The sequence below is a fragment of the Sceloporus undulatus genome, chromosome 6 (assembly GCF_019175285.1).
Source record: "Sceloporus undulatus isolate JIND9_A2432 ecotype Alabama chromosome 6, SceUnd_v1.1, whole genome shotgun sequence".
NCBI lineage: Eukaryota > Metazoa > Chordata > Lepidosauria > Squamata > Phrynosomatidae > Sceloporus > Sceloporus undulatus.
In genome coordinates this window covers 169,690,436-169,712,323 of record NC_056527.1, presented here as the reverse complement: position 1 = coordinate 169,712,323, position 21,888 = coordinate 169,690,436, and the positions used below count along the sequence as shown (strand labels likewise).

The 21,888-nt window shown below is 52.3% G+C and overlaps 1 protein-coding gene across 1 annotated transcript; it reads left to right on the top strand.

Moving 5' to 3' along the window:
- The first annotated feature begins 1,729 nt into the window (after nucleotides 1-1,729).
- LOC121934047 (putative gonadotropin-releasing hormone II receptor) lies at nucleotides 1,730-8,590 on the top strand. The gene is made up of 3 exons (XM_042474024.1): nucleotides 1,730-2,287; nucleotides 3,069-3,291; nucleotides 7,789-8,590. The coding sequence occupies exons 1-3, from the start codon at nucleotides 1,730-1,732 to the stop codon at nucleotides 8,238-8,240; spliced, it is 1,233 nt and encodes a 410-aa protein (XP_042329958.1). The 3' UTR covers nucleotides 8,241-8,590.
- Nucleotides 8,591-21,888: the final 13,298 nt, after the last annotated feature.

Below are 21,888 nucleotides of genomic sequence, written 5' to 3'. Positions count from 1 at the left end.
TGTGTTGATATTTAAGCATGCATGCAGGGCGCCAGGCGCCACCTCCTGGCTTAACATCATGCGCTTGGCAAGTAGCATTAGCAACTGCATTTCAGCAACTTATTCTGGGGGTTTCCCCTCCTTCCTATTCCTTTGGGAAGCCAGTCAGCAATGGAGGAGCTCCCCAACTACTTGAACTATCCCTCCTCCACTGAGCAGAGTGGGGAGGCAGCCCAAATACCTGGGCAGGAGGGCTGTTTCATCTTATCCTAGTAGTAGTTGTTACAGCCACCCAGGAGCCAGGGAAAGGGGAGGGGAAACCAAAGGGGGAAACTCTTCTTTTTGGTGTGTGTTGTACGGCCTTGATGTGCACATGTTGCCCTCGTCCAACGTGCGCACAGCCTGTGAATGCTCAGGGGGCGTGAGCCAGCAGGTGTGGCACCAAGGAGCATTGCCAGGGGATCAGGGCAGCCTCCCTCAAGGGCATCTCTCCATCCAGAACAGCAGCCAAAGGGAGCAGAGCCAGGTGTCAGAGGGAAAGGCAGACGGGGGTCCCCTGGCCCTTGGGGTCCCTTGGGGCTGGCAGAGGCCACGGTGCAGCCATGGGCAGAGCAAAAGACAGAAGGGCATCCGTGCACTGACAACGTGTGGCAACGCTGCTCCCAGGAAGAGGTAGGATTTGCACACTTGCACACACACACACAGGAGGGCAGGGTGGGGTGGGTAGGTGTGTTAGGTGTGGGGCCGCTGTCACCAGACAGATGGGTTCTAGAGTCCTTGTCAGCCTCATGGCTGAACGTTAGCAGCTGTCTAGTGCTGCAAAAAGGGCTGCTTTTGTGTTTCATTGGCGCACTTTAACCTGGTACCAGAAGGCTGGGGACAGAGCCAGGGAGCAAACTTTGCCATAAACACCTGTGACAGGGCCTTCCAGATGCACCTGTGGTCCCCTTTCGCCTCTTCTCCCCAGAAAACTGCAATCCTGACACCTGCCCTCCTTTCCCCCTCTTAACGCTCCTCCAAAGGGCATAAGGCCCCAGGGTCCCAGTGGTCTTCCCCAAACCAGTTCAATATCTTATCTGGTGTGCTTGCCTTTGCTTATAGCGCATGGAGGAAGTCACTCAGACGCAGACATCGGTTGTGAAAAATATACAGTAACTTGATTAAATAACATAAAGCAAGAAAGAGTCTTAGGTAGGTGGCTTCTAACTTAGATGTGGTTGCATTAATACAACAGTTGCAGGCTTATCCCTGATGCTTTTGGGTTTCCTTACGCCGATTCCCTCTCCTAGCAGAATCCTCTCTGACTCCCAGCCAGATTCCTGATCTACTCTCAATGAAGCCCCTCTCTCAGCCCCCCATCCCTGCTTTTATGCCTTCCGATTCCCCCATGGCGCCATAGTCAGCCTGAATGCGATGGCACACAGGACGGGCAATGCGTCACGCCTGCACAGCTCTTTCCTTCCTTTGGCTCTGCCCCACACAAACAACCCAGGGACCCACCTTCCAGTTGCACCACAGCCATGGGGACCCCTATGTCCCATGCTTGCCCTGGGATGCTCTGAGAGTAATCTCTTGTTTGGCAGGTTGGGTTTTGGTGCCAGTCTGGGGGAATGCCAGCCTCTCCTGGCTGAGAACTAGGGTGCAAGGGAGGCTCTTCTGAGGGGTTTGGGGGTCTTTGTCCTGCTCCCCTTTCCAACACTGGTCCTCTCTTCCTCCCTCTGTAGCCTCCAAGGAGGAAACCTTCTCCGCCATGACAGCCCAGCATCTGAATGGCAGCCTGGCAGGTGGGCCACTGCCCCCTGGCATCCTCTTTCCCTTTGAGGGAGCCATTGGGGGGTCTGGCAACCACAGCCTGGAGCAGGAAGGGGGCCCAAGGCTGGTGCTGCCCACCTTCTCCCCAGCGGCCTGTGCCCGTGTGGCGGTCACCCTGGTGTTGTGTGTGGTGGCCACAGCCTGCAACGTGGCCGTATTATGGGCCGGCCTGGCCAGGGGCCATGCCAAGCGCTCTCAGGCCCGTGTGCTGCTCCTCCACCTGGCGGGGGCCGACCTTCTGGTGGCGCTGGTGGTCATGCCGCTGGACGCCGCCTGGAACATCACCCTGCAGTGGCGGGCGGGCGACTGGGCCTGCCGCCTCCTCATGTTCCTCAAGCTCCTGGCCATGTACGCCTCGGCCTTCCTCACGGCCATCATCGGCTTGGACCGGCAAGCTGCCATCCTGCGCCCACTGGCCATCGCTGAGGGCTGGCGAAGGAACCGGGTCTTGCTGCAGGCGGCATGGATGCTGAGTGCGGGGCTCTCCATCCCCCAGGTAGGCATCGGGTGGGAGGCATGGACCCCACAAGCCAGGCTGGCGCTGGGCAAGGAAGGCTCAGGTGGGACCGCCATGGCCAGCCATCTGTACTATTTGAGATTTGGCTTGTAAGGATTCTGTGCCTTGCTCAGTTACACAGAGGTGTGCGTACTAAGACTTCAAGATCCCCTCCTCTGGAGTAGGACACTGGTGTCCCTCGTTAGCAATCAGGCCCTCATTCTCTTACTCTAATTGGGGGATGCAGGATTTGGCCTCTTTCTCCTTGAGCCTCTGTTTGGTGAAAGGCTGCTGCTAATGCTGTTTATGTTTTCTGCTGCTGACTCTAAAGCAAGTCCTTGTCTGAACCTCTGTCTCCCTGATGCTCTTTTTGCAAAGGAATAGACAGGTGAGACCAGAAAGGTTTCTATTGCTGAAGGGAGTAAAGCCAGCAACAGCCTCAACATGTATTCCAGCCAGGATGGTTCCTCACTTGGCTGCCATGGCATGAAGGGCCAGGGTGACCTGGGGCAACCAGCTTCCCTTGAGGGGTCGCTTGGCACAACAAGGGGCAGCTGGTGGGCATCCTGGCTGTTCTTGCTGATGCTCAAGAAACCTTCCATGGTGCTGGGCCCCATCTTCTGCAACATGGATTCAGTACCTTGGAGAGATGCTCTAGAGCCAGCATGACCCCCATCGTAGATGCGCCTCCTGTGTCCTGGAGCCCTGGCAGCCTTGGGGTTGGCAGCTTCGGGGTCCCTGGCTCCGAGGTTCCCTCTGACGGTCTCCGCTTGCCCCGCAGCTCTTCCTCTTCCGCACGGTCACCATCGCCTCCCCGCAGAACTTCACGCAGTGCACCACGCGGGGCTCCTTTGCCCGGCCCTGGCACGAGGCGGCCTACAACCTCTTCACCTTCCTCTGCCTCTTCCTGCTCCCGCTGGCGGTCATGCTCGCCTGCTACGCGCGCATCCTGATGGAGATCTCGCGCCGCCTCCGGTCCTGCAGTGGCAATGGCGCCGGCGGCGGTGAGTCCCTGTGGGCATGGGGAGAGGGACCCTTGGGCATGGGGCACGTGCTTGGCCCCTTAAGTAATCCATGGAGTACCTCTGAGCCATAATAGGCATTAATTATAGCTGAGTATTGAAGGAGGAGGAGGAGGAGCAGAGGTCTGGGCCTGCCTTGTGCGCTTCCCTGAGTCAGGTCTTCCATCTGCTCCAACGGAGCAGCCCTTCTGTTGTTCCCAGGAGCAGGAGAGCCACTTCCCTCCTTTTGCCTTACTAGGAAGGGGAGACATGTGCTGCTGAGGAAGCCAGGCCTTGCTGCAATGATGAAAATTGCCTCAGAGAGAGAAGTGAAAAGTTTCCCTGCTCAGACTGAGGCCAAACTAGTCTGAATAAATAAGGCCTACTCTTAAGGCAGACTTTTAATGGGTTTCTTGGCAAGATATGTCCAGAGAAGGCTAAGATGTCGGCTAGCGGCCAATATTTTCCTGGTTTGACTTAAATTTGAAGCCAGGTGTTTTTCTTGCCTTGCCTTTTGTCACCACTTCAGCTTTCTTTCTGCCCCAATTCCCTCTTTTATCCTTTATATAATTGCTTATATTTCATTTGTGGGCTTGAACTTGGCTTTGTTTATTTCCTGTGGAGAACCTAAAAATCCTGAGGTAAAAGTTGCCTGAAACACTATCTAAAATGTATAAATACATGCGCTGTGAAAGCTAGGCCTTGCTATAGTGATAAAAATGGCCTCAGGCCCAGGAGGTGAAAGCCTTCCCTCAGACTGAGACTAACATACACCAGAAGCTCTCAGCTGGGTAGATTAATCCCTTTACCTCAGCATTTAAGGTGCTGGATAGTGGCCAATACTTCCCCAATTTGACTTAAATTGGAAGTCAGGTTTTGCTAACTCTGCCTCTGCCTCCCTTCCTTATTATTCTTCACTTGTTTTGACTTTTTATTCTTTAAATCAGCAATAGCAAGTACATTGGATTTGTTTATTTCTGTCACATTGCTGTGGAGAACTTAAAAATCCTGAGGTAAACGTTGTCTGAAATAGGATATAAAATGCATAAAGAAGTGTGTTGTGAAAGGTAGGCCTTGCCTAGGGTTGCCATAATTGTCCACTAATAATAATAATAATTACTTTGTTTTACAGTATTTATATACCGCTATTCCAAAGATCATAGCGGTGAACAGCAAGTAAGCTAATTTGCCCCCAACAGTCTGGGTACTCATTTTAGCTCCCTCCTCAGAAGGATGCAAGCCTGAGTCGAGCTTGGGCCCTTTTGCTGGTCTTGAACTCGCAACCTTGTGGTTTAGAGTGAATGGCTGCAGGACAGGCATTGAACCGCTGCGCCACCAGGGCACTAAACCCCGGGACAAACTCCTCCATTTTCCTTACATGTCCTACATTTTGTCCCGGGTTTTAGTGGACAATTATGGAAACCCTAGCCTTGCTACAAGGACAAAAATGGCTTCAGAGAGGTTTAAAGTTTTCCTCAGACTGAGGCTAAGTTACTCATATGCCAGAAGCTCTTATTAGCTGGACAGATGAATCCCTTTACCTCAGCATTTAAGATGCCGGATAGTGGCCAATATTTTCCTGATTTAACCTAAATTGGAAGTCAGGTTTCCTTGACTCTGCCTCCCTTCTTTTTAATTCATTTGTCTTGCCTTTTACCACCACCACTTTGGGTTTCTTTCCCATGTTTATATCATTATTTATACTTCATTTGTGGGCTTGAACCTTGGATTTGTTTGTTTCTGTCACATTGTTGTGGAGAACCTAAAAGTCCTGAGGTAAAAGTTGCTTGAAACGTAATATAAAATGTATAATGTGAAAGCTAGGCCTTGCTGCAGTTATAACAATCGCCTCAGAGAGGTGAAACATTTCCCTCAGGCTGAGGCTAAGTTACTTTGTAGAAACGAGGCCTACTCTTCACAGGGAAGCCATCACATTTTTACAGAACAAACTGTTGCCAAAGAAACTCAGGGCAACCTTCCACATCCCAGCACTCCTCAATGTGGTGGACTACAACCCCCACCATCCCCATCCATCATGGCCAGTTATCATAGCGGTGGGAATCATTATCTGCCATATTGGACTATGAGTTTCAGGGGGGGCTGTTTTATTAGTGCAGAGTCAAACTCTGTCAGTATTTATATGGCTGAGGGGGATTAAAACGGGACACCTTTTCATTGGCCAGTTTACCAGTATTCTGCTGGTTCTTATTGGTTCATAGCCATAGGCCAATGAAACGGCTGGGTTTTGAGGGCTTGTAGCTGATTGGCCGAAGGGTCTGGGCTGGGACTGTATAAAAGGGAGCCCTCCTCAACCAAGTGCTGCTAGAGGTCAGAGGAGCTGAAATGACAGAGGCAGAAGATGGGAAGAGCTCAGCCAGAGAAGGCCTTGGGTAGCAGCTGGGAAAAACCTGAGGTGGCTGAAGGCTGAGGAGGCAGAAGGAAAGGCAAGATCATTGTAGGCGTTAAGGTTGAGAGGTCTGCAGCTGCAAAAAGAGATGGAGCCAGTGTGTCTTCCTTGAGTCTTGTCAGTGGTGGGATTCAAATATTGGGTGATGTCTTGTTTGGGGGGATAGAGGTCATTTGGGAGCTAATGCCTGGGGGGGGGGCAAATAACAAGCCTCCAGCCCAGTCTCCTGTGTCTTCCTTGGGTCTTGTGGCTTTTATGGGATCAAGCATCAGGTGGTGCATTATTTAAGGCATGATCATAACATTACCAGCTTCATGCCTGGGTCACTACACCATGAGGACACTTGTGGCACCGTGGTCTTTGCCTGGGTTTCAGTCTCTTGCCAAGGCCTGGAGACTGAGGGGGTGATTTTGGGCAAGTGCCCCTCAAAGTCAAGGTGAGATGCTCTAAGCCTATTCCATAAACCAGGGTTGATGTGAAAGCGCATAATAACACCATTAACATATGTCAAGGTTCTTAGGCTTAAAGAGGCATCCCAGGCCTAACATCCACTCGGTACTGAAAGTGTGCTAAAGCAATGGGGTAAGGCTCAAAATGGCGGCCTGGGGACCAGGGCTGGGCCTTGAGGCCTCCCTTCTTGTTTCTCGGGCAGTTTCCAAAGGCACAAATATGGCCCTGGTGCTTGGCACCCTAGTACTGTATATAGCATGAGGTCAAGTGTTAGGTATATTACTTAAGGGCTAACGGTCACACGCTACCAGCTTCATGCCTGGGTCACTACACAGCTGGCGCCACTTTTAGAAAGTGTGGCACAATGGTCTTTGTGTCTGGCTTTGGAAGTCTGGGTTCAGTCTCTTACCCAGGAATCTGAGAGGGTTCTCTTGGGCAAGTTGCCCTCAAGGGAAGGAAGGCAATGGTAAACCTCTGAATAAAACATGCCAAGGCTATTCCATGAACCCGTGTTCGTATGAAAGCGCATAACAACAATGCTGGCATACATTGCAAGGTTCTTAGGTTTCAAGAGGTATTCCTAGCACACACTCAATGTTGAAGGTGCACCAAAGCAACAGAGGCTACTTAAAATGGGGACCAGGCCATAAGCCTTTCAAGCATTCACTCCATTCTCATGCACCAATATGGAAAGATCATAGGAAAAGTGCGCATTTATTAAGCACTGTTTAAGCCTCACAGAGGACTAATGGGCGACAGAGTTGAGTGGGCTTCCTTCTGGGAGCCACTCTGGGAAAAGGAGTCCTACAAAATGGCCGCTTTGAGGCCCTAGAGAAATCGGCCGGAGGCGCATTCTCCATTCGACGTTCCCTTCTTCTTCTTCTTCTCCTCAAGGAGCGGATCTACTAAGAAGGCCAGGCCCTGGATGCTGCATCAGTCACACAAAAGCCACCTGACAGTCCATCATCCACTGCCCTGAAACGGCGATAGGCAGCCAGGCCCCATCCCTGTCCATTGAGCTTGGTACTGAGTGACCACACTGACCGCCGGCAGCGGCAGCGCCTCCCTGGGGTCAGTCTGGGCTTGAAAGTGGGGCCTCTCTGCAGAGGCCAATCTTGGGGAGAGGGAACCCAAAAGGGCTGGTTCCTGAAAGGCAGATCCGCCTGCCCTCAGCCCACTGCAAGAAATACGGCCAAGGAACCCCTGCAATAGGGCCGCCATAAGCCACACAACAACAACAACTGGGTGTCTCTGGTGGAGTCGCACTCTCTCAGGCTCAGAGGATGGCAGTGGAGACCCCCCCCCCCAATAAACCTTGCCAAGGCCCCTGTGGTCTCTGCCCTCCTTCCATTCATTGAGGGGGGGCTGTGGGGGCCATGCTTCTAAGTTCTCTTTCCAAACATCACATTTTCACCAGAGGCTCACTCTTTATATGTCAGTATATTTAGGCTGTGCCTATGGAAGAGACCCTTGTCACAAAGCATGACTGGGGATTCAGTGTGGGGTGAAATGGGAAGAGGAGGAGGAGGTCAGGGGCTTGGGCTGACCCCAGTGGCCCTAGGGACGCTGCTGGGTTGCCGCGTGTGTCATGTGTCCCACACGGACCCCCTCCTCTGCTGAATCCTGCCTCTGTCTCTTTGCAGCCTCTGCCAGGGAGCTGCCCCTCCGCCGGTCGCGCAACCCTATCCCCCGGGCGCGGCTGCGTATGCTGGGCCTGAGCGTGGCCATCGTGGGCTCCTTCGTGGTCTGCTGGACCCCCTACTACCTGCTGGGCTTCTGGTACTGGTTCTGGCCGGAGGCCATGGAGGGGTCCGTCTCCCCCTCGCTGGCCCACCTCCTCTTCGCCTTCGGCCTCCTCAACGCCTGCCTGGACCCCATCACCTACGGCCTCTTTGTCGGGGGCTGCTGTGGGGCTGCAGGGGGGCCCAGGACACAGACCCCCTCCCCGGCCACTGGCTCCTTCCGCTGCTCTGCTGCTTCTCTTCGCCTCAGGCAGGGGCCGGCCCCACAACCGGATGTGGCCCCTGCTCCGGGGACAACCACAACCCCCAGTGCTCCCTGGGCTGGGCACCCCACGGACAGCAGCCACCTCTGAGGCTGCCTGGACCCCAGACTGGCCACTGGCTCTGAGCCTGGGCCACCTTCTCTGCCACCCCATCACCACCTGGCTAGGCCTGCCAGCTCTCTCTGCCACGTGCTGCCCACGCATGTCTCCCCCCCCCCCGGAAATTTAGGCTTTAGGAAACTTGGGGGGGGGGTCAGTGGGGCCATTGTCAGTTGGGTGCCCCTCTTCAGGCACAAGTGTTGTCCTGAGTGGCCGGAGTGACTGGTGCCGCCCAGACATTTGTGTCCTCAGAGTGACTGCTCACCCCCAGGGCTGCCAACTACTCTCTCTTCAGCCTACTAATAAAGCGGAGCTGTGCCTCTGGGCACATGCAGTTTCTTTCTCATGAATGATCTGGAATCATTTTAAGCCTGTCCCCATGGCAGGGCCAAGCCCTATATCTAGGGATGGCAGGGGCATGTGGGCACTTCATGATGGAGTAGGTGGTTCCTCCCAAGCGATGTACATCCATGGACGCAGTGGGAGCTGCTGGCCAGTGTCCATTTGCCCGTTTCTAGCTTTAGTTGGGACTGCCAACCGGTTGTCAGCCTTGAGGGCCTCAATGTCTGGTTGATGTTCAGAGGCTCCTGTCTCAGTGGGGACTTTGCCCTGGCTTTGGGTCTCAACAGGGCCATCCAGTGCTGATGGGCTTTTCCCGAAGCTCCTTTACAGTAAAGCTTGGAATGGATTCACTGCCAAGTCTCTTTCCTGGCCCCCTCTGGCCCCCCTTCGTCTCTCTCAACCCCAGGACCCCCAGCCTTGACAGGGTGCCCAGGTGCTGGCCTTGGTGGGTGATTCCTGGGTTCGGGCAACCCTTGCCAGCTGTCTTAAGCAAGGCCACAGCTGCTGGAAGCCTTGGCAACAATTGGTACGGGCAGCCCATTGAGGCCAGCACTTGTGGGCAGCATGGATAACCCTCGAAATGTTGAAGCCCCCTTTTTCATGCGTTGAAGCCCCATTGTAGGTGCTGCGTGCCATGACTCCCTGAAGCCGCCTTGGAGGAGTCAGGAGGAAGCAGGTGTCCCAAAGGGCTGAGTCAGCCTGACTGAGGAATCCCAGCCGCCTTCTTCCTGCCAGCGGCTGAGCTGTCTGGTCACTTTAATGGGATCCACATTGAGATGATCCTCTGTAATCCACCCTCAGGCAGCAGAGGTTATGCAAACAGGCGCCTCTGCCAGGCAGAGCTCTGCCCTCCAGGTGCCAGGGGCCAGGAGAAGGGGAAAGGATGTGCTTTGCACGGATGAGCAATTCTCGCACCCAGGACAGCTTTTCAGTGCCAGCGCTCTGCCTGGGCCTGGGGCTGATGTGGGAGTGCCGCTCTGGGCTTTTGGGTGCCAAGCCCAAGCTCAGGGCAAGTTCCTCTGAGTGCTTCAGGAGACAGAGGTGGCCTGAAGGGCTGGTCAAATGCTGACCTAGGACTAGCACATATTGGAGGAGAGCACTCTACATACCACAATCTGGAAAGAACCACCTCTGGCCCTCCTCTATGTCCCATTTGGATCTCACTTGCCCTCTTCTGGTGCGCACACCCATCTGTGCTGATTTGATAAAGACAAGCCATGGTCTTCTCTGCATTGCTGTCCATAGGTTGTAAGTGACTTTAAGGTACATCACAACAAACAAACAAACAAATAGCAGAATGAAGGCAAAACCTATTTGGCCAGAGTCCCACTGATGCTTTCCATCATGGAATCGTAGAGTTGGAAGCGATCACAAGGGCTCTATGGGGCCTCTCCTGCCCTGCATAAAGTTGCACATTTTGTCCATGGTTGCAGAAGCAGATTTGCACATATGGTGCCACTGTGTGACTTGAAATGATGGCCTCCACTTGATCTCCTGAGATGGAAATGGGGGAAAGAGGGTGGCCTGCAGAGATTCAAAGGGGGCCCTATCAGGAGGTGGAGCAGTTTCCATTTTCTCCTGGCATGTTGGGAGAAGGAAAGGCCAATTCCCCCTATTTCTGCAAAGCGAAAACCCCATTGTTAAGGGTGCTATGCCAACCTGGGTCTGGGACGGCTGCTTGGGGCCAGTCCAGCTACCTTTGCTGTTGAAGCAATGGCTTCTTCCTCCTCCTCCTCTTGCTGTTTGTTTCCAGGATTGTCCTGAAACTCACCCCAGGTTTTTAAAAAAAATATTTTGCTGCGGCATGAAATTTCCTGACCTTGCTTTGAAACACATGAAATATCCGGACATCTCTGTGCGTGCCGCTCTTTTCACAAGAGGTGGAATTTCCTATTGATGGCTTTAGCATCCAGACTGTTTGCTCAGCAAGGGAGACGGAGGGGGCCGGGGGGAGAGGGGTGCACCCAGCAGTGGCTGCCAGGCCTTTCTGTGGCAGAGCCGCCACCGCTGGCCCCAAAGGTTCTGCCGCCTCAGCAGCATTCTCTGCTGGAAGTAAGCTCCCCTTTCATGGCTAACAAAACAGCCCCCGGCCACTGGCATGCTGGCACACAAAGGGATGAGCCTCATGTTTGGACAGGGAGGGCTGAGAAAGAGCAGGGACGCTGGGATGTGTGTGGGTCTTTGGGGTTGGCATGGAGGAGGGGGCTACATCCAGCCCCACGTCCCTTTTCAGGAATCATAAGGGTGAGTTCCTGCTCTGTCCCCAAAGCACAGCTTCCCACCTGGTCTCAGAATGGTCTGGACATCTCCTGCATTTCATAAGCATGTCCTCTCTCTTGACCAAGAGTGCTACCTCCCTTTCCTTGGGCACCTGAGACTTTTACCTGGCTGCTGCTGCTCTGAAAATAGTTGGACCTTCCAACTGCCTCAGTCCAGCCAAGGCATTTCCCAGAGCCTGGTCACCCAAGGAGAGACCCCCCATTGCCCAGGGGTGACCACACGTCCTCCTTTTCCAGGACACGACCTACATTTCAGCCTTCTCTCCAGGAGGGATTTCAAAATGCCTTCCACGTTGAGAATCGTGAATTTATAGCCAGCCCTCTGTATCCAAGGGTTCTTTATCTGTGGCTTGAAAACGGTCCTCAAAAACATACTTTCCAAAAGGCAAATCTTGATTTGGCCATTTTTTGTATAAGGGACACCATTTTATTATGCAGTTGTAGATAATGGGACTTGAGCATCTGGATTCTGGTATTCACAAGGGTTCCTGCAACCAAACCCCAAAGGAGACCAAGGGCCCAATGTACGTTTCTATGAATGCTTTTAGCTTTTATTTGGTCGTGCCCTACTACATTTTTCTCCAATGGCCTCTGTTTTGCAGTGCTTCGCACTCTTTTAAAATGATCACATCTGGTCACCTTGCATTTCTTATCTGCCTGGTTGCAAAGAGGCAGCCACTTTCTCCTTCCAAAAATGCTCTTTTCAACTGTGGGCTAGGAAATCAGGGTTCCTGCCCTTGTTTTTTGGCTTAAATAAATAAATCAATAAACAAATAACAAGAAGAGGGCAGGAGGAGGTGAGGCCAGTGGGGCATGATGTCTCTCTGTGTGTGTTACATTTTGCCTAAAGGGGCTCAGACGCAATTGCCTCCTGAACTATCAGCATTTGGGGAACTATTCTGCTATTGTTTAGTGGTGAGAGAAGCTCCCTCTGCACATGCCCAGAGGAGCTTTTATTTCTGCATTGTAGGAGTTAGTCTTTATATTGGTTGACCCATGGGCCATCAGAGGAGAAATAAGCCCGGAATATGGATGGGGATGTGCAAAGGACTTGCCAAGAAAAGAAGAAAACACTGTCTATCAACACTACTATGGTCTCATCTGGAGTCTCTTGCACCTCACCCAGTCCATGGCCGATCCAAAATGGTGGCTCAACTCATCCGCTGCATCATCCACACCAGAAAAGGAGAGACAGAGACCGTTAGAAAAATGTGGGTATTGTTCCACTCTTTACATGAAGAGAGAAGAGACTCTCCTCGGGACCTGGGCTGCTTCTCTCAACCTACCAGCTTCCAGATGCAAGGCACTGCAACATCCATCATCCCCAGGCTCCAAAGATACACAGTAGGCAGTGGATGGTTTAGTCCAGCTCATCATGAGGGGTCAAGGAGAGGAGGGAGCCATTGCCTTGCCAAACCATGGTCTCCCAGGAAGGATCTGTACCTGGCACTGGCCTTCCAGGTGGGTCACAGGCAATGCCAACCTCAGTGCTGGAGGCACAGGCTGAGAGTGGCCCAGAAAGCCATGGGGCTCATTGCCCCTTCTACCACTAAGGAGCACCTTAGACTTTGGCTGCATCCACACTGGAGAAATATCCTGGTTTGGCACCACTTTTCAGCATCCTGGCTCAAGGCTATGGAATTCTGTGAGTTGGAACTCCCAGAATTCCATAGCCTTGAGCTAGACAAAGAGTTAAAGCGGTGCCAAACCGGGTTATTTCTCCAGTGTGAATACAGCCTTTGTTTTTTCCTCCCAAACATCTCTGCCACTCCCTCTTGCTATAGAATAATATGGAGTTCCCCTGGATTCTTATGTCACCAAAGCAGCATCATGCGTGCCTCACAGGTTTGGTATTTGCAGAGGTGGGAAATGGGGAGGGGGATGCCCTGAGATTTGGAGAAATACCAAAACAGCCTTTAGAAAGGAAAAATGAAAATGGGGCGGGGGTCTAAAAAGTGAGGCTGTAGGCTAAAGCTACCACATTTAAAGTGCATTATTTCTACAATGTAGATGCACCCCCAGCATGGTCTTCTGGTCTGAGCATTGGACTACAACTCTGGAGAAGGGTTCTCCTCTTGGGCATAGAAACACACTCAGCCCCAGAAAACCCAGTGATGGGTTTGCCTTAGGATCGTCATAGGTCCAAACTGACCTGAAGGCACACAACAGCAACATTATCCATGCGCCTGTGCCATAGAGGGGCCTTCTCAGGCTGTTAAGGAAAATACAACATTTGTTTTTCCTTGGGCCAATACGCAAAATACAAACCTCCGATATAATTTTTGTTAACTTTCTGTAGTGGCTTCATTGCAAATGCACTGATTTCAGGACGGTGCTGGGGCACAAGGCAGAAAGCTTATGGCAGAATTAGCGACGCTAATCAACCCCAGTCTAACACTATAGAAAATGAGAGCTAATCTTTTGTTAAAAACCACACCATTAAGATCATTCTTTCAAGCTCATCCATAAAAACGTGTGCCACTATAAATTGGTTGGTCTTTAGGGTACTGCCAAATGGTAGGGCCTTAAGGGGATGCTAAATTATCTCTTCGTTTTAAAACAAGTATGATTCTTCCAGTTTTGTCAAGGGAAATCCCAGAGGGGAGAAGGCATCGCTGGTCAAAAATTAATCCCAGACACGTTGATTTTTTAAGGAAGACGTGTCTTCGCATGCCCTGTAAGCATAACCAAACAAATCTGCCTCCTTCGTGACAAACTGGAATAAGCGTCCGACCCTAAAGTACAAGGCTTCACGGTTCACATAATGGACTCCTAAGGGACTCCCAAGTCAGGCAGGTCACACACACACACAAACCCTTATCAGTTCTCCGTCCAACGGCTGTGACAGGAAAGCTGGCTGGAAAAGTGATAAGGAGACGTGAGTGGCTTCAGGAATCCACACAAGATACAGAAGAGTAAGCAAGTCATGGAGGAGGAGGAGGAGGAGGAAGGGGACAGAAAGACATTGCCACTTGCACCAGGAAGGACTTTACCATACAAGAAGGCCACGGGTTCAAAGGGAGCACAGGTGGGTCTCCAGGGGACAGGAACGCTTTCTTTTGGCCAAGGGATGGCTTTGCCCGGCAGGGTCATCTGGCCCCAGAGTTGCTGGACTTCTTCATGGCATCTTCTTCCATCTCATAGATGGCCCACCAACCCTCCTCGAGTGTCTCTGGACTGGACCATCTATCCAGGCCTCCTGCCGACTGGAGCGCTGGGTCTCTCTGGGCAGAGCCAGCCCTTGTGCCCTGCAGTGATCTGGAAGCTGCCGGGTGGGGTCAAGGCTCTGCCACGCCCCACAAAACGGGCCACGAACCAGGAGCCGGCTGGAAAGAGCGCCTTCCTCTCCTGGCCTCCTCTGGTGGTGGGGGGCCTTCCAAGCAGCTGCCTGCCCCAGGCCAGATCCAAGGCGGCCACTGCCTTGCAAAGTGACTCAGCCCCACAGCCCTCCAAGGATCAGCAGCATCACCAGACAAAGTGATGCAGAGGGGAAGAAGGGCTTGGCTGGAAGGGGGTCCAGGAGGAGGGTCCCTCCACTGGATTCAGGGGAATTTGCTCTGGGAGTTTCTAGGAAGCTCCCCTCCTCCAAAAGGAGGGAAAGGCTGAGAGCCAGCAAGGTCCAGTGGCCTGAGCATTGGACACTGGAAGACTAGGGCTCAGCCATGGAAACTCCTGGGTTACCTTGGGCAAGGCATACTCTCTGAGCCCCAAAGGAAGGCAAAAGGCAAATCCCCTCTGAACAAATTCTGATACATTGGCCTTGTGGCCGCCAGAAGTCAACAATGACTTGATGATGCACAAGAACAAAAGCAGCAACATTAGCAGCAGCAGCAGCAACAACAACAACAACAACTTGGCAATGCTCTCTCTCTGCGTTCATCCAATAATTAGAAGTCTACCTTTGCCTTGTCTTCTGTTTCAGGCTTCTCAGCTAGTTTCCCTAGTTCTTCCCATGTGAACAGAGCACTTTGGTTCTCTTACACACACAGACTGAGGCTGGAAGAAATCAGCTGCAAAACTGGCTGGCAGATGGTTGGGGCTGATCTTATGGCAGCACTTGCTCTCCTCCTCCTCCTCCTGCCATTGCCACTGCCCCAGGATACCTCTCCCTCAGACCAGGCCTTTCTTGTGCTGCCAGTGCACCAGTGAGCTGGACAGGGCTGGCGAAGGGGCTCTCAGCCCACCTCACATCACTCTCTGAGCAAGTGCCCAGAGAGGGCTGGAGGGCTGGAGAGCTGTCTGGATCTAGCAAGCCAGGGCCCTGGAGTGTCTCCCCATTGCAGCTGGGTAGGAGGACGGGAGAACCCCTCTGGGTCCCTCTTGGGCATCCTCTGGGATTGGGGGTCTAGGGTGCCCTCGCCCTTCCTTCCTTCCTTCCTTCCTTCCTTCCTTCCCTTCCCTTCCTTCCTTCCTTCCTTCCTTCCTTCCTTCCTTCCTTCCTTCCTCTGTTCCCAACCTCACAGCTGCCTCAGCCATTCAAGGCAAGGAATGCACTCTTTGCGGCACTCCTTGCTCTTCTACTAAGCCGTTCTCAATTGGCATTCCTCTACCTGCCCCCCACAGCACCCAGCATCTGCTCCAGTGCGCATTGGCTTAGCAAGCAACGTGGCTCAGTCGAGAGGCACAGGAGGATCCCAGCCCCAGGACATCCTGGCACCATCCCAGCCCGGTTGCAAAAGGTGGCCTGGGTCTTCCTCTCTTCTCCTTTTCCTCTGCCTGAATCCAGGCCAAGCCATGAACATGTTGGAAGAAAGGGCTGCCCCTCAAGACCCCCTGCCCACCCTCTATTCCCCACAATGCCTGTCTTTTACAAAAGGAGGTGAAGGCAGAAGGGTTGCAGCTGGAGGAGGAGGAAGAGGACCCATTGGAGCCCCTGAGGGGATATTTTGGGCAGAAGGCCTTGCCAGGCAGCCCCTCCTGGGGTGAGAGGGGGGTGGGGGGATTGTGTGGGACCCTGCCTTGCTGGGAGGAGGAGACCTCTCTGGGTCCCACAACAAACTCCATAGCCTTGAGCCAGGGCAGTTAAAACGGTGCCAAACTGGGTTATTTCTCTAGTTTGGATGCAGCCATTGAAAGCAGCTGCTCTTAGCCCTGATGCTTAGAAATAAATGTTCTTTTAAAGAAACCGCATGATCTTCTGATGAATCACAGGAGGAGTCTCCATCTGTTTCCGTGCCAGACGTCACCAGTGCTTTTCCACTCAAAAAAGGCACCAACTGAAAAAGCATGGCCCCCTCCCTCCCTCCCCGATGGACGGACGGACGGACGGACGGGTGTTCTCTGTTCTTGGGGGGCTTTTGCACAGTTCCTGCCTTTGCTCCTGAGTCAACACTTTCTGCCTTTTCGGCACCACATCCGCCAACGAAAAAGGGCAGAAGAGAAGATCCCTGTTGTCTTAAAGCCTTTGCATGGAGTTCAAGCATGATCTGCATCTCAGGGATGTTGTCTTTTTTCAGCTGCACAAATTTCCTTCCCCAAATGCCAAACACAGGCCATGCCTGCCTTGCTCCTCACTTTTCTGCCTCCTTGGCACTTTCTCCAGAGAAGTCAATAGCCCTTCCTTACTCCTTGAGTCCCATCACTGGGAAAGAGGCAGGATGAAAATGAATATGGGAAAGATAAGAGTACTAGACCGCAGCCATAACCATTATTATTATTATTATTATTATTATTATTATTATTATACTTTATTTATATAGCGCTGTAGATTTACCCTTGGCTCCTGCCCCAGTGTAAATCCCAGCTGGCTGGCACCTCTTTCACCCATCCAAGAGCCCTTTGCATTTGGTTTGTGCAGTCCAAAATAGGCCTTTTCCCCTATATTTGCCAAGGTTTCCAAAGAAACTGTTGGGATATAGCAACTTTGCATGCTGAGACCTTCTAGTAGTGCATGTCTATGGTAGTTTATTGCTTACTAACAACCCCTCCTCATTTCCTGTTTTACCCCAAAAGAGCACACCTGACCTTTTGTCCCTGAAGAAGGAGAATCGCCATTACTTACTGTCTTCCTTCCCTTTTGTCCGGAGTGATGGATGCATGCTGAGGGAGCATCTTTCCTGAGATGCATGCAAACTACCTTTTCTACCTCCTAATTCTTGCAACATGAAGCTAGACCTGTCTATCTCTTCATACACATGATTTTGTAAGTAAACTTGTTTCTTTTTTCACTTTTAACCAAGTGACTGTGTTTTTATTGGGGACACGTGGCTGGGAGAGGAGTAGAGCTAGTTAGTTTTCCTGCTCACTTTCTATTCCGCTGTGTGAACTCTGCTACTGAGATTAAACAATCTCGCTTGCTTTCCTGAGTTTCTAACAAACCTCAAGAAAGTACTACATATCCCATCAGAAACACTAAGAGTCGAACAGACAGAGCGTTCCCCCCAAGTGCCGTTTTGTGTCCGATTGCACACTTAACCCCCTGCTATCTGTGGGGTGTCCATGCCTGGCCTTTGTGCAAAGGAACTGATGATGAAGTGAAGCCTCTGGCAGTTTCCAAAGAGAAGGAAAACATGGGAGGAGCACTGCGCATGCAGACACGCATTGGGCTGAAGAGGGGCCCACCAAAGCCAGACAGCGTTCCCTCAAGGGAAGGGAAGGGGTGGCTTTTTGCAACCGGCAGCAACCTCCGTCAGGGAAATGGTTGGTGTCCCGTGGCAGCAACACCTGCCCCAAATGAGGCGTGATCCTCTCCATTGCCAGAGGCGGCCTAGTCCATGCAGGTGTTGCAGGCTGTTCCCTGGCACACTCTCACGCATGGGAGGCCCGAGTTGCACGGCCCATTTTCAGCCAACGCCTGGAGTTGCTCGGTCAGGCGCGGGATCAGAGCCTCCTTCTTGTTTTTGTTGTTGAGCCTCCAGTCCCAGTCAGCCCCAGCCCTTTTTACCCTTGCCTTTATTCCCTTCCATGCACAGAGAGAGCAAGCACAAATCCTCCTGGGATTAAGAGGAAATTGCAAATACCTTTGGTTGCCGTGACAGGGCTCTTCTCTCAGTCTGTTTTCCCACTGACTGCTCCCAAGACAAAGGAGAAGCCCTCCAGCGAGGTCCAGGAAGGCCAGCAACCTCACGACAGGATGTGGAACGGCCTTTGCCCCCAAAGTGAAGTGGGCATCAGGGGGCACACGGGAGCACCTTGAGCTGGGAACCTGGGGATGCCAGAACGGCATGGGGCTTCTTTTATCCCCAGGGGACAAGATCGGCCCAGTAAAAGTGCACCACAGGCCTTGTGGCTCAGTGGCTAAGGTGTGAGATGTGCAGCTGAGCACACTGAAAGCGTGTGCCTTGGCTTAAAGTGATACCATGATGCCGACAATTTATAAAGCATTCTACTTTATAACATTTGTCAAACAAACTGACTTGCAAGAGAGTTTGCACCAGAGCTGGGGTGAATCCCCCCTGAACAAATATTTTCATGAAAGAAGGAGGAGAGATCAGCATAATTTTGGTGCACTCTCTTTCTGTGTGAACCCTCCCTTGTTGTTGTTGTTGTTGTTGTTGTTATGTGCCCTCAAATTGACTCCAAGTGATGGTGGCCATATCTTAGGGTTTCCTTGGTAAGATGTACTCAGAGGAGTTTTGCCATTGCCTTCCTCTCAGGCTTAGAGAGCAGGCCTTGCCCAAAGTCACTCTTGGTGGGGATAGTTTCATGGCTGCGTAAAGGGGATTTGAACCCTGGACTCTTCGGACACTAATCCAACAATCAAATCACTGCTCCACACTTTGTCAAAGAGCCAGGAAATGTTGAGAAAGATTCATTCAAAGAGCAACTAGGAAGGAAAATTAGATCTAGCTTGTCAGTGCCCACTTTAAAACAGCTTCAAATTGGGCATAGACTGTGTGCATCTTTGCTGATGTCAAACCAGCAAGCCAGAAATGCAGGCCTGAGATGCTAATGATGGAGGAAGAAATAAAAAGGCACACAGCCCTGAGATGCTAATGACCGACGAAGCCTTGGGTCAAGATGCGCTTCCCTTTGCCGACCGCATCCTCGCCACAGCTTCCCCTGGCTGCAGGCCAAAGCACTATATATAGGCAAGCAGTGAGGCAAGCAGCAAAGGGACCGTGTTTTTCTGGAGAACACTCCCACCTGCAGGAAGGAAAGACCCTTTTCCATCTCCTGCCATCTGCAGAGCTGCTAAAAATAGACACCTGCTCCAATCGCAAAAAAGCAGTGCAGATGCTGGCCTCCAGGTGGGCTGGACTTTTGGGAAGACAGTGCCTTCCCAGATGCCTCTGGACGCTTCTGTGGCAGCCTTTGGAGAAAAAGACAGGTGCAACGTAGAAAATGAAGGTTGAGTGCCAGCCAGGCTGTGGATGTTGCTCCCCGGCCTTCCCTTGGATCTAGGGAGCCCTGGCTTGAGCCCATTGTCCAGGCAGTGGACAGTCAGTGACCTCTAGAGGGCAGCCATGCCCTGTCCAGCAGAACAAGGCCTGGAAAAGGAGACCCCTCTGGGGCAGGAGGAAGAAGACTTCCAAACCCTCTGATTCTGGCTTATCCTGAGGCCCATCTCCTTCAGCTTCCTTAGGAAGGAAGAGCCAGGCTCTGGTGGAGAAACTCCCTCTTTTTTAAAAGAACTGAGATGGTGGCTCCTGCTTAGGTTGGGTTTGCCAGCCCTCTGGGTGCCATCCATGGAGCCATGTCTGTCAGGCTTTTGCATTTCATTTCCATTTATTACAGCAAATAGCCAGCATAATAGCAATAGCAAGGACAATTCTATACACCGCTTATCAGTACCCTTAAGCACTCCTTAAGCAGGGTACAAGGTATAAGCTAGTTGCCCCAAACAAACTGGGGACTCATTTTACTGACCTATGGCAGGATGCCAGGCTGAGTCTTGGGATTGAACTCACTTGGTGGCTGTGAATGGCTGCAGTACAGGCATTTAACCACTGTTCCACCAGATCTGAGAGGCGGCATGATAGCCAAACAAACAAGCTTCATTTATATACCGCTTCATACCGCCTAAGCAGTGTCTAAGCAGTTTACAACTGTAAGCTAATTTGCCCCCAACAATCTGGGTACTCATTTTAGCGACCTCCTTGAAAGGATGCAAGCCTGAGTCAAGTTTGAGCCCTTTTGCTGGTCTTGAACACGCAACCTTGTGGTTTTGAGTGAGTGGCTGCAGTACAGGCATTGAACCACTGCGCCACCAGGGCTCCTTTAGCCATAGTTAAGTACAGTGGGGCCTCCTTATCTGTGGGCTTGCCATCCATGGATTTAAGCATCAGTGGATGGCAGGGACTTGCTGGCCCAAAGATGAAGACAGTCAGATTAGGCTGCATCCCAGCTCAGATACGTCTCTTGCTTATGGGCACTGATCAGCCAAGAAAACACACGCCAGAAGGCTTAGAGAGATGCTGTGATGTTGCATAACTGTGGGACTGTGGAAATCCTTTTCTCCGTCCTCTTATTGTTGAACTGCATGTGCTGTGGTTGCCAATGGCACGAACCAATATAGTTGCTGATTCTGGACAGGGCTGGAGAGGGAGATTCTGGCCATGTCACCTGTTTGGCCACCAGTTCTGCAGGCTCCCAAGAAAGTCCTATTCCTGTAAAGGCGGCGGAGGCGGTGATGGTGAGGTTTGGAGGGCATGGCACAGGAAGGCTTTGTGCGTTCCTTGAATGCGCAGCCTCTCCAGCGTTCCTGTCACAGCGGCTCAGCCTCCCTGTCCAAACCTTGCTGCTCTTGCTGCCCTGCAGGGTAAACATGCCTTTCCAGCCCTGGCCTTTCTGAGTCACGCATCATACAAATGGTTGGGTGACCCAACCTTTTCTTTCCTCTGTGGGTGGGATGGCTGGGCACAATGGTCTCCCTGACAGGACGGGTGGGTGGGTGGGCAGCACTGGTGGTTTCCCTTTGGACCCAGAGAAGCACAGCAGCGAACATCTCAAGATGCAAAAGCAACAAGGCACACATGTCACCTCCAGCAGAAATGGGGCTCTGAGGTGCTCCTGAAGAGCAACAAAGGCTTCACTTTTCAGGCTGGAAACTCTTGGGCTCAAATACTGAGGAAGATGTGGAGATATGAGGCCAGCATAGGACTCTTTGGGAAGGAGGACACAAGCCTAGAGGCAGAGGTTTGGGGCTGGGATGCTTGTGGAGCATGGCAGCACTCAAGACGACACACACTAGCTTTGACCAGTACTTGGCTTTGACAGACAACCCGACCAACCAACCAAACAACCATCTCTCCAGACTCTTTTGGGTTCTGAAAAAGTCCCTGCCCTATCCAGTTTCTGTGGCATAGTCCTCTCCTGGGGCTGGAGTTTAGTGGTGGAGTTCCCTGCTTTCCATCTTTTTATTGAAATGGGAGGTTTACATTGGTGTCGCTATGCCATTTTGCAGTCGGCTGAACAGGTGTGCTAGACTGGGACCAGCAGCGACGGGGTTTTGGTTTTCACTTGAGACAGTCTCCAACCCGGGGCCTTCAGATACTTCTGGGCTGAGCAGGCCATGAGGAGGGGGAAGAGGAGGAGCAGGAAATGGGGGAGGCTGCTGGGGGAGGCTTGGTGGGAGTTGGGCCCTGGAACCCCCTTCTCCCTCTCTGGCTTAAAGACACACCTGTCATAAGCGCCATTGTGGGGCGTTCCTTGCTGGGGCCACTCAAGAGGCGGCTCATGAGATCAACTCTGGCACAGGGCTCCAAATAATTATCGCCAATCTGTCAGGAGCGTTCAAGAGCACTTTCTGGAAAGCACCCCCAGGGAAGGTGCAAATGCCACATCAATATGTCAGGGCTCCGGTGACGAGTTCACAATATTTTCTGCTTGCATTCCACTGTCTGGGCAGATTAGCCAAGTGTCCGCATCCCACAGCCAAGCTCTGGAGCCAGGCCTTGGGAGCCAAGCCCCGGAGAGCAGAGAAGGCATCAGCGGTGATTCATGGCAGAAATGCTCCATGGCTGCCTGGCCACAGGAGGGCAGTGGGGCTGGGAGCTCTGGGTGGGGATTAATGGGGGGCCGGCCAGGGCCGCATTGGAAGGAGAAGGGGCAGATTACTATCCCAGGGGTTGAGAGTG

Excerpts from the sequence above, each read along its gene's own strand:
- LOC121934047 (XM_042474024.1), top strand. The coding sequence starts at position 1,730 with ATGACAGCCCAGCATCTGAATGGCAGCCTGGCAGGTGGGCCACTGCCC. Across the intron at positions 2,288-3,068 it reads CGGGGCTCTCCATCCCCCAG|CTCTTCCTCTTCCGCACGGT; the intron begins GTAGGCATCGGG and ends CTTGCCCCGCAG. Across the intron at positions 3,292-7,788 it reads TGGCAATGGCGCCGGCGGCG|CCTCTGCCAGGGAGCTGCCC; the intron begins GTGAGTCCCTGT and ends GTCTCTTTGCAG.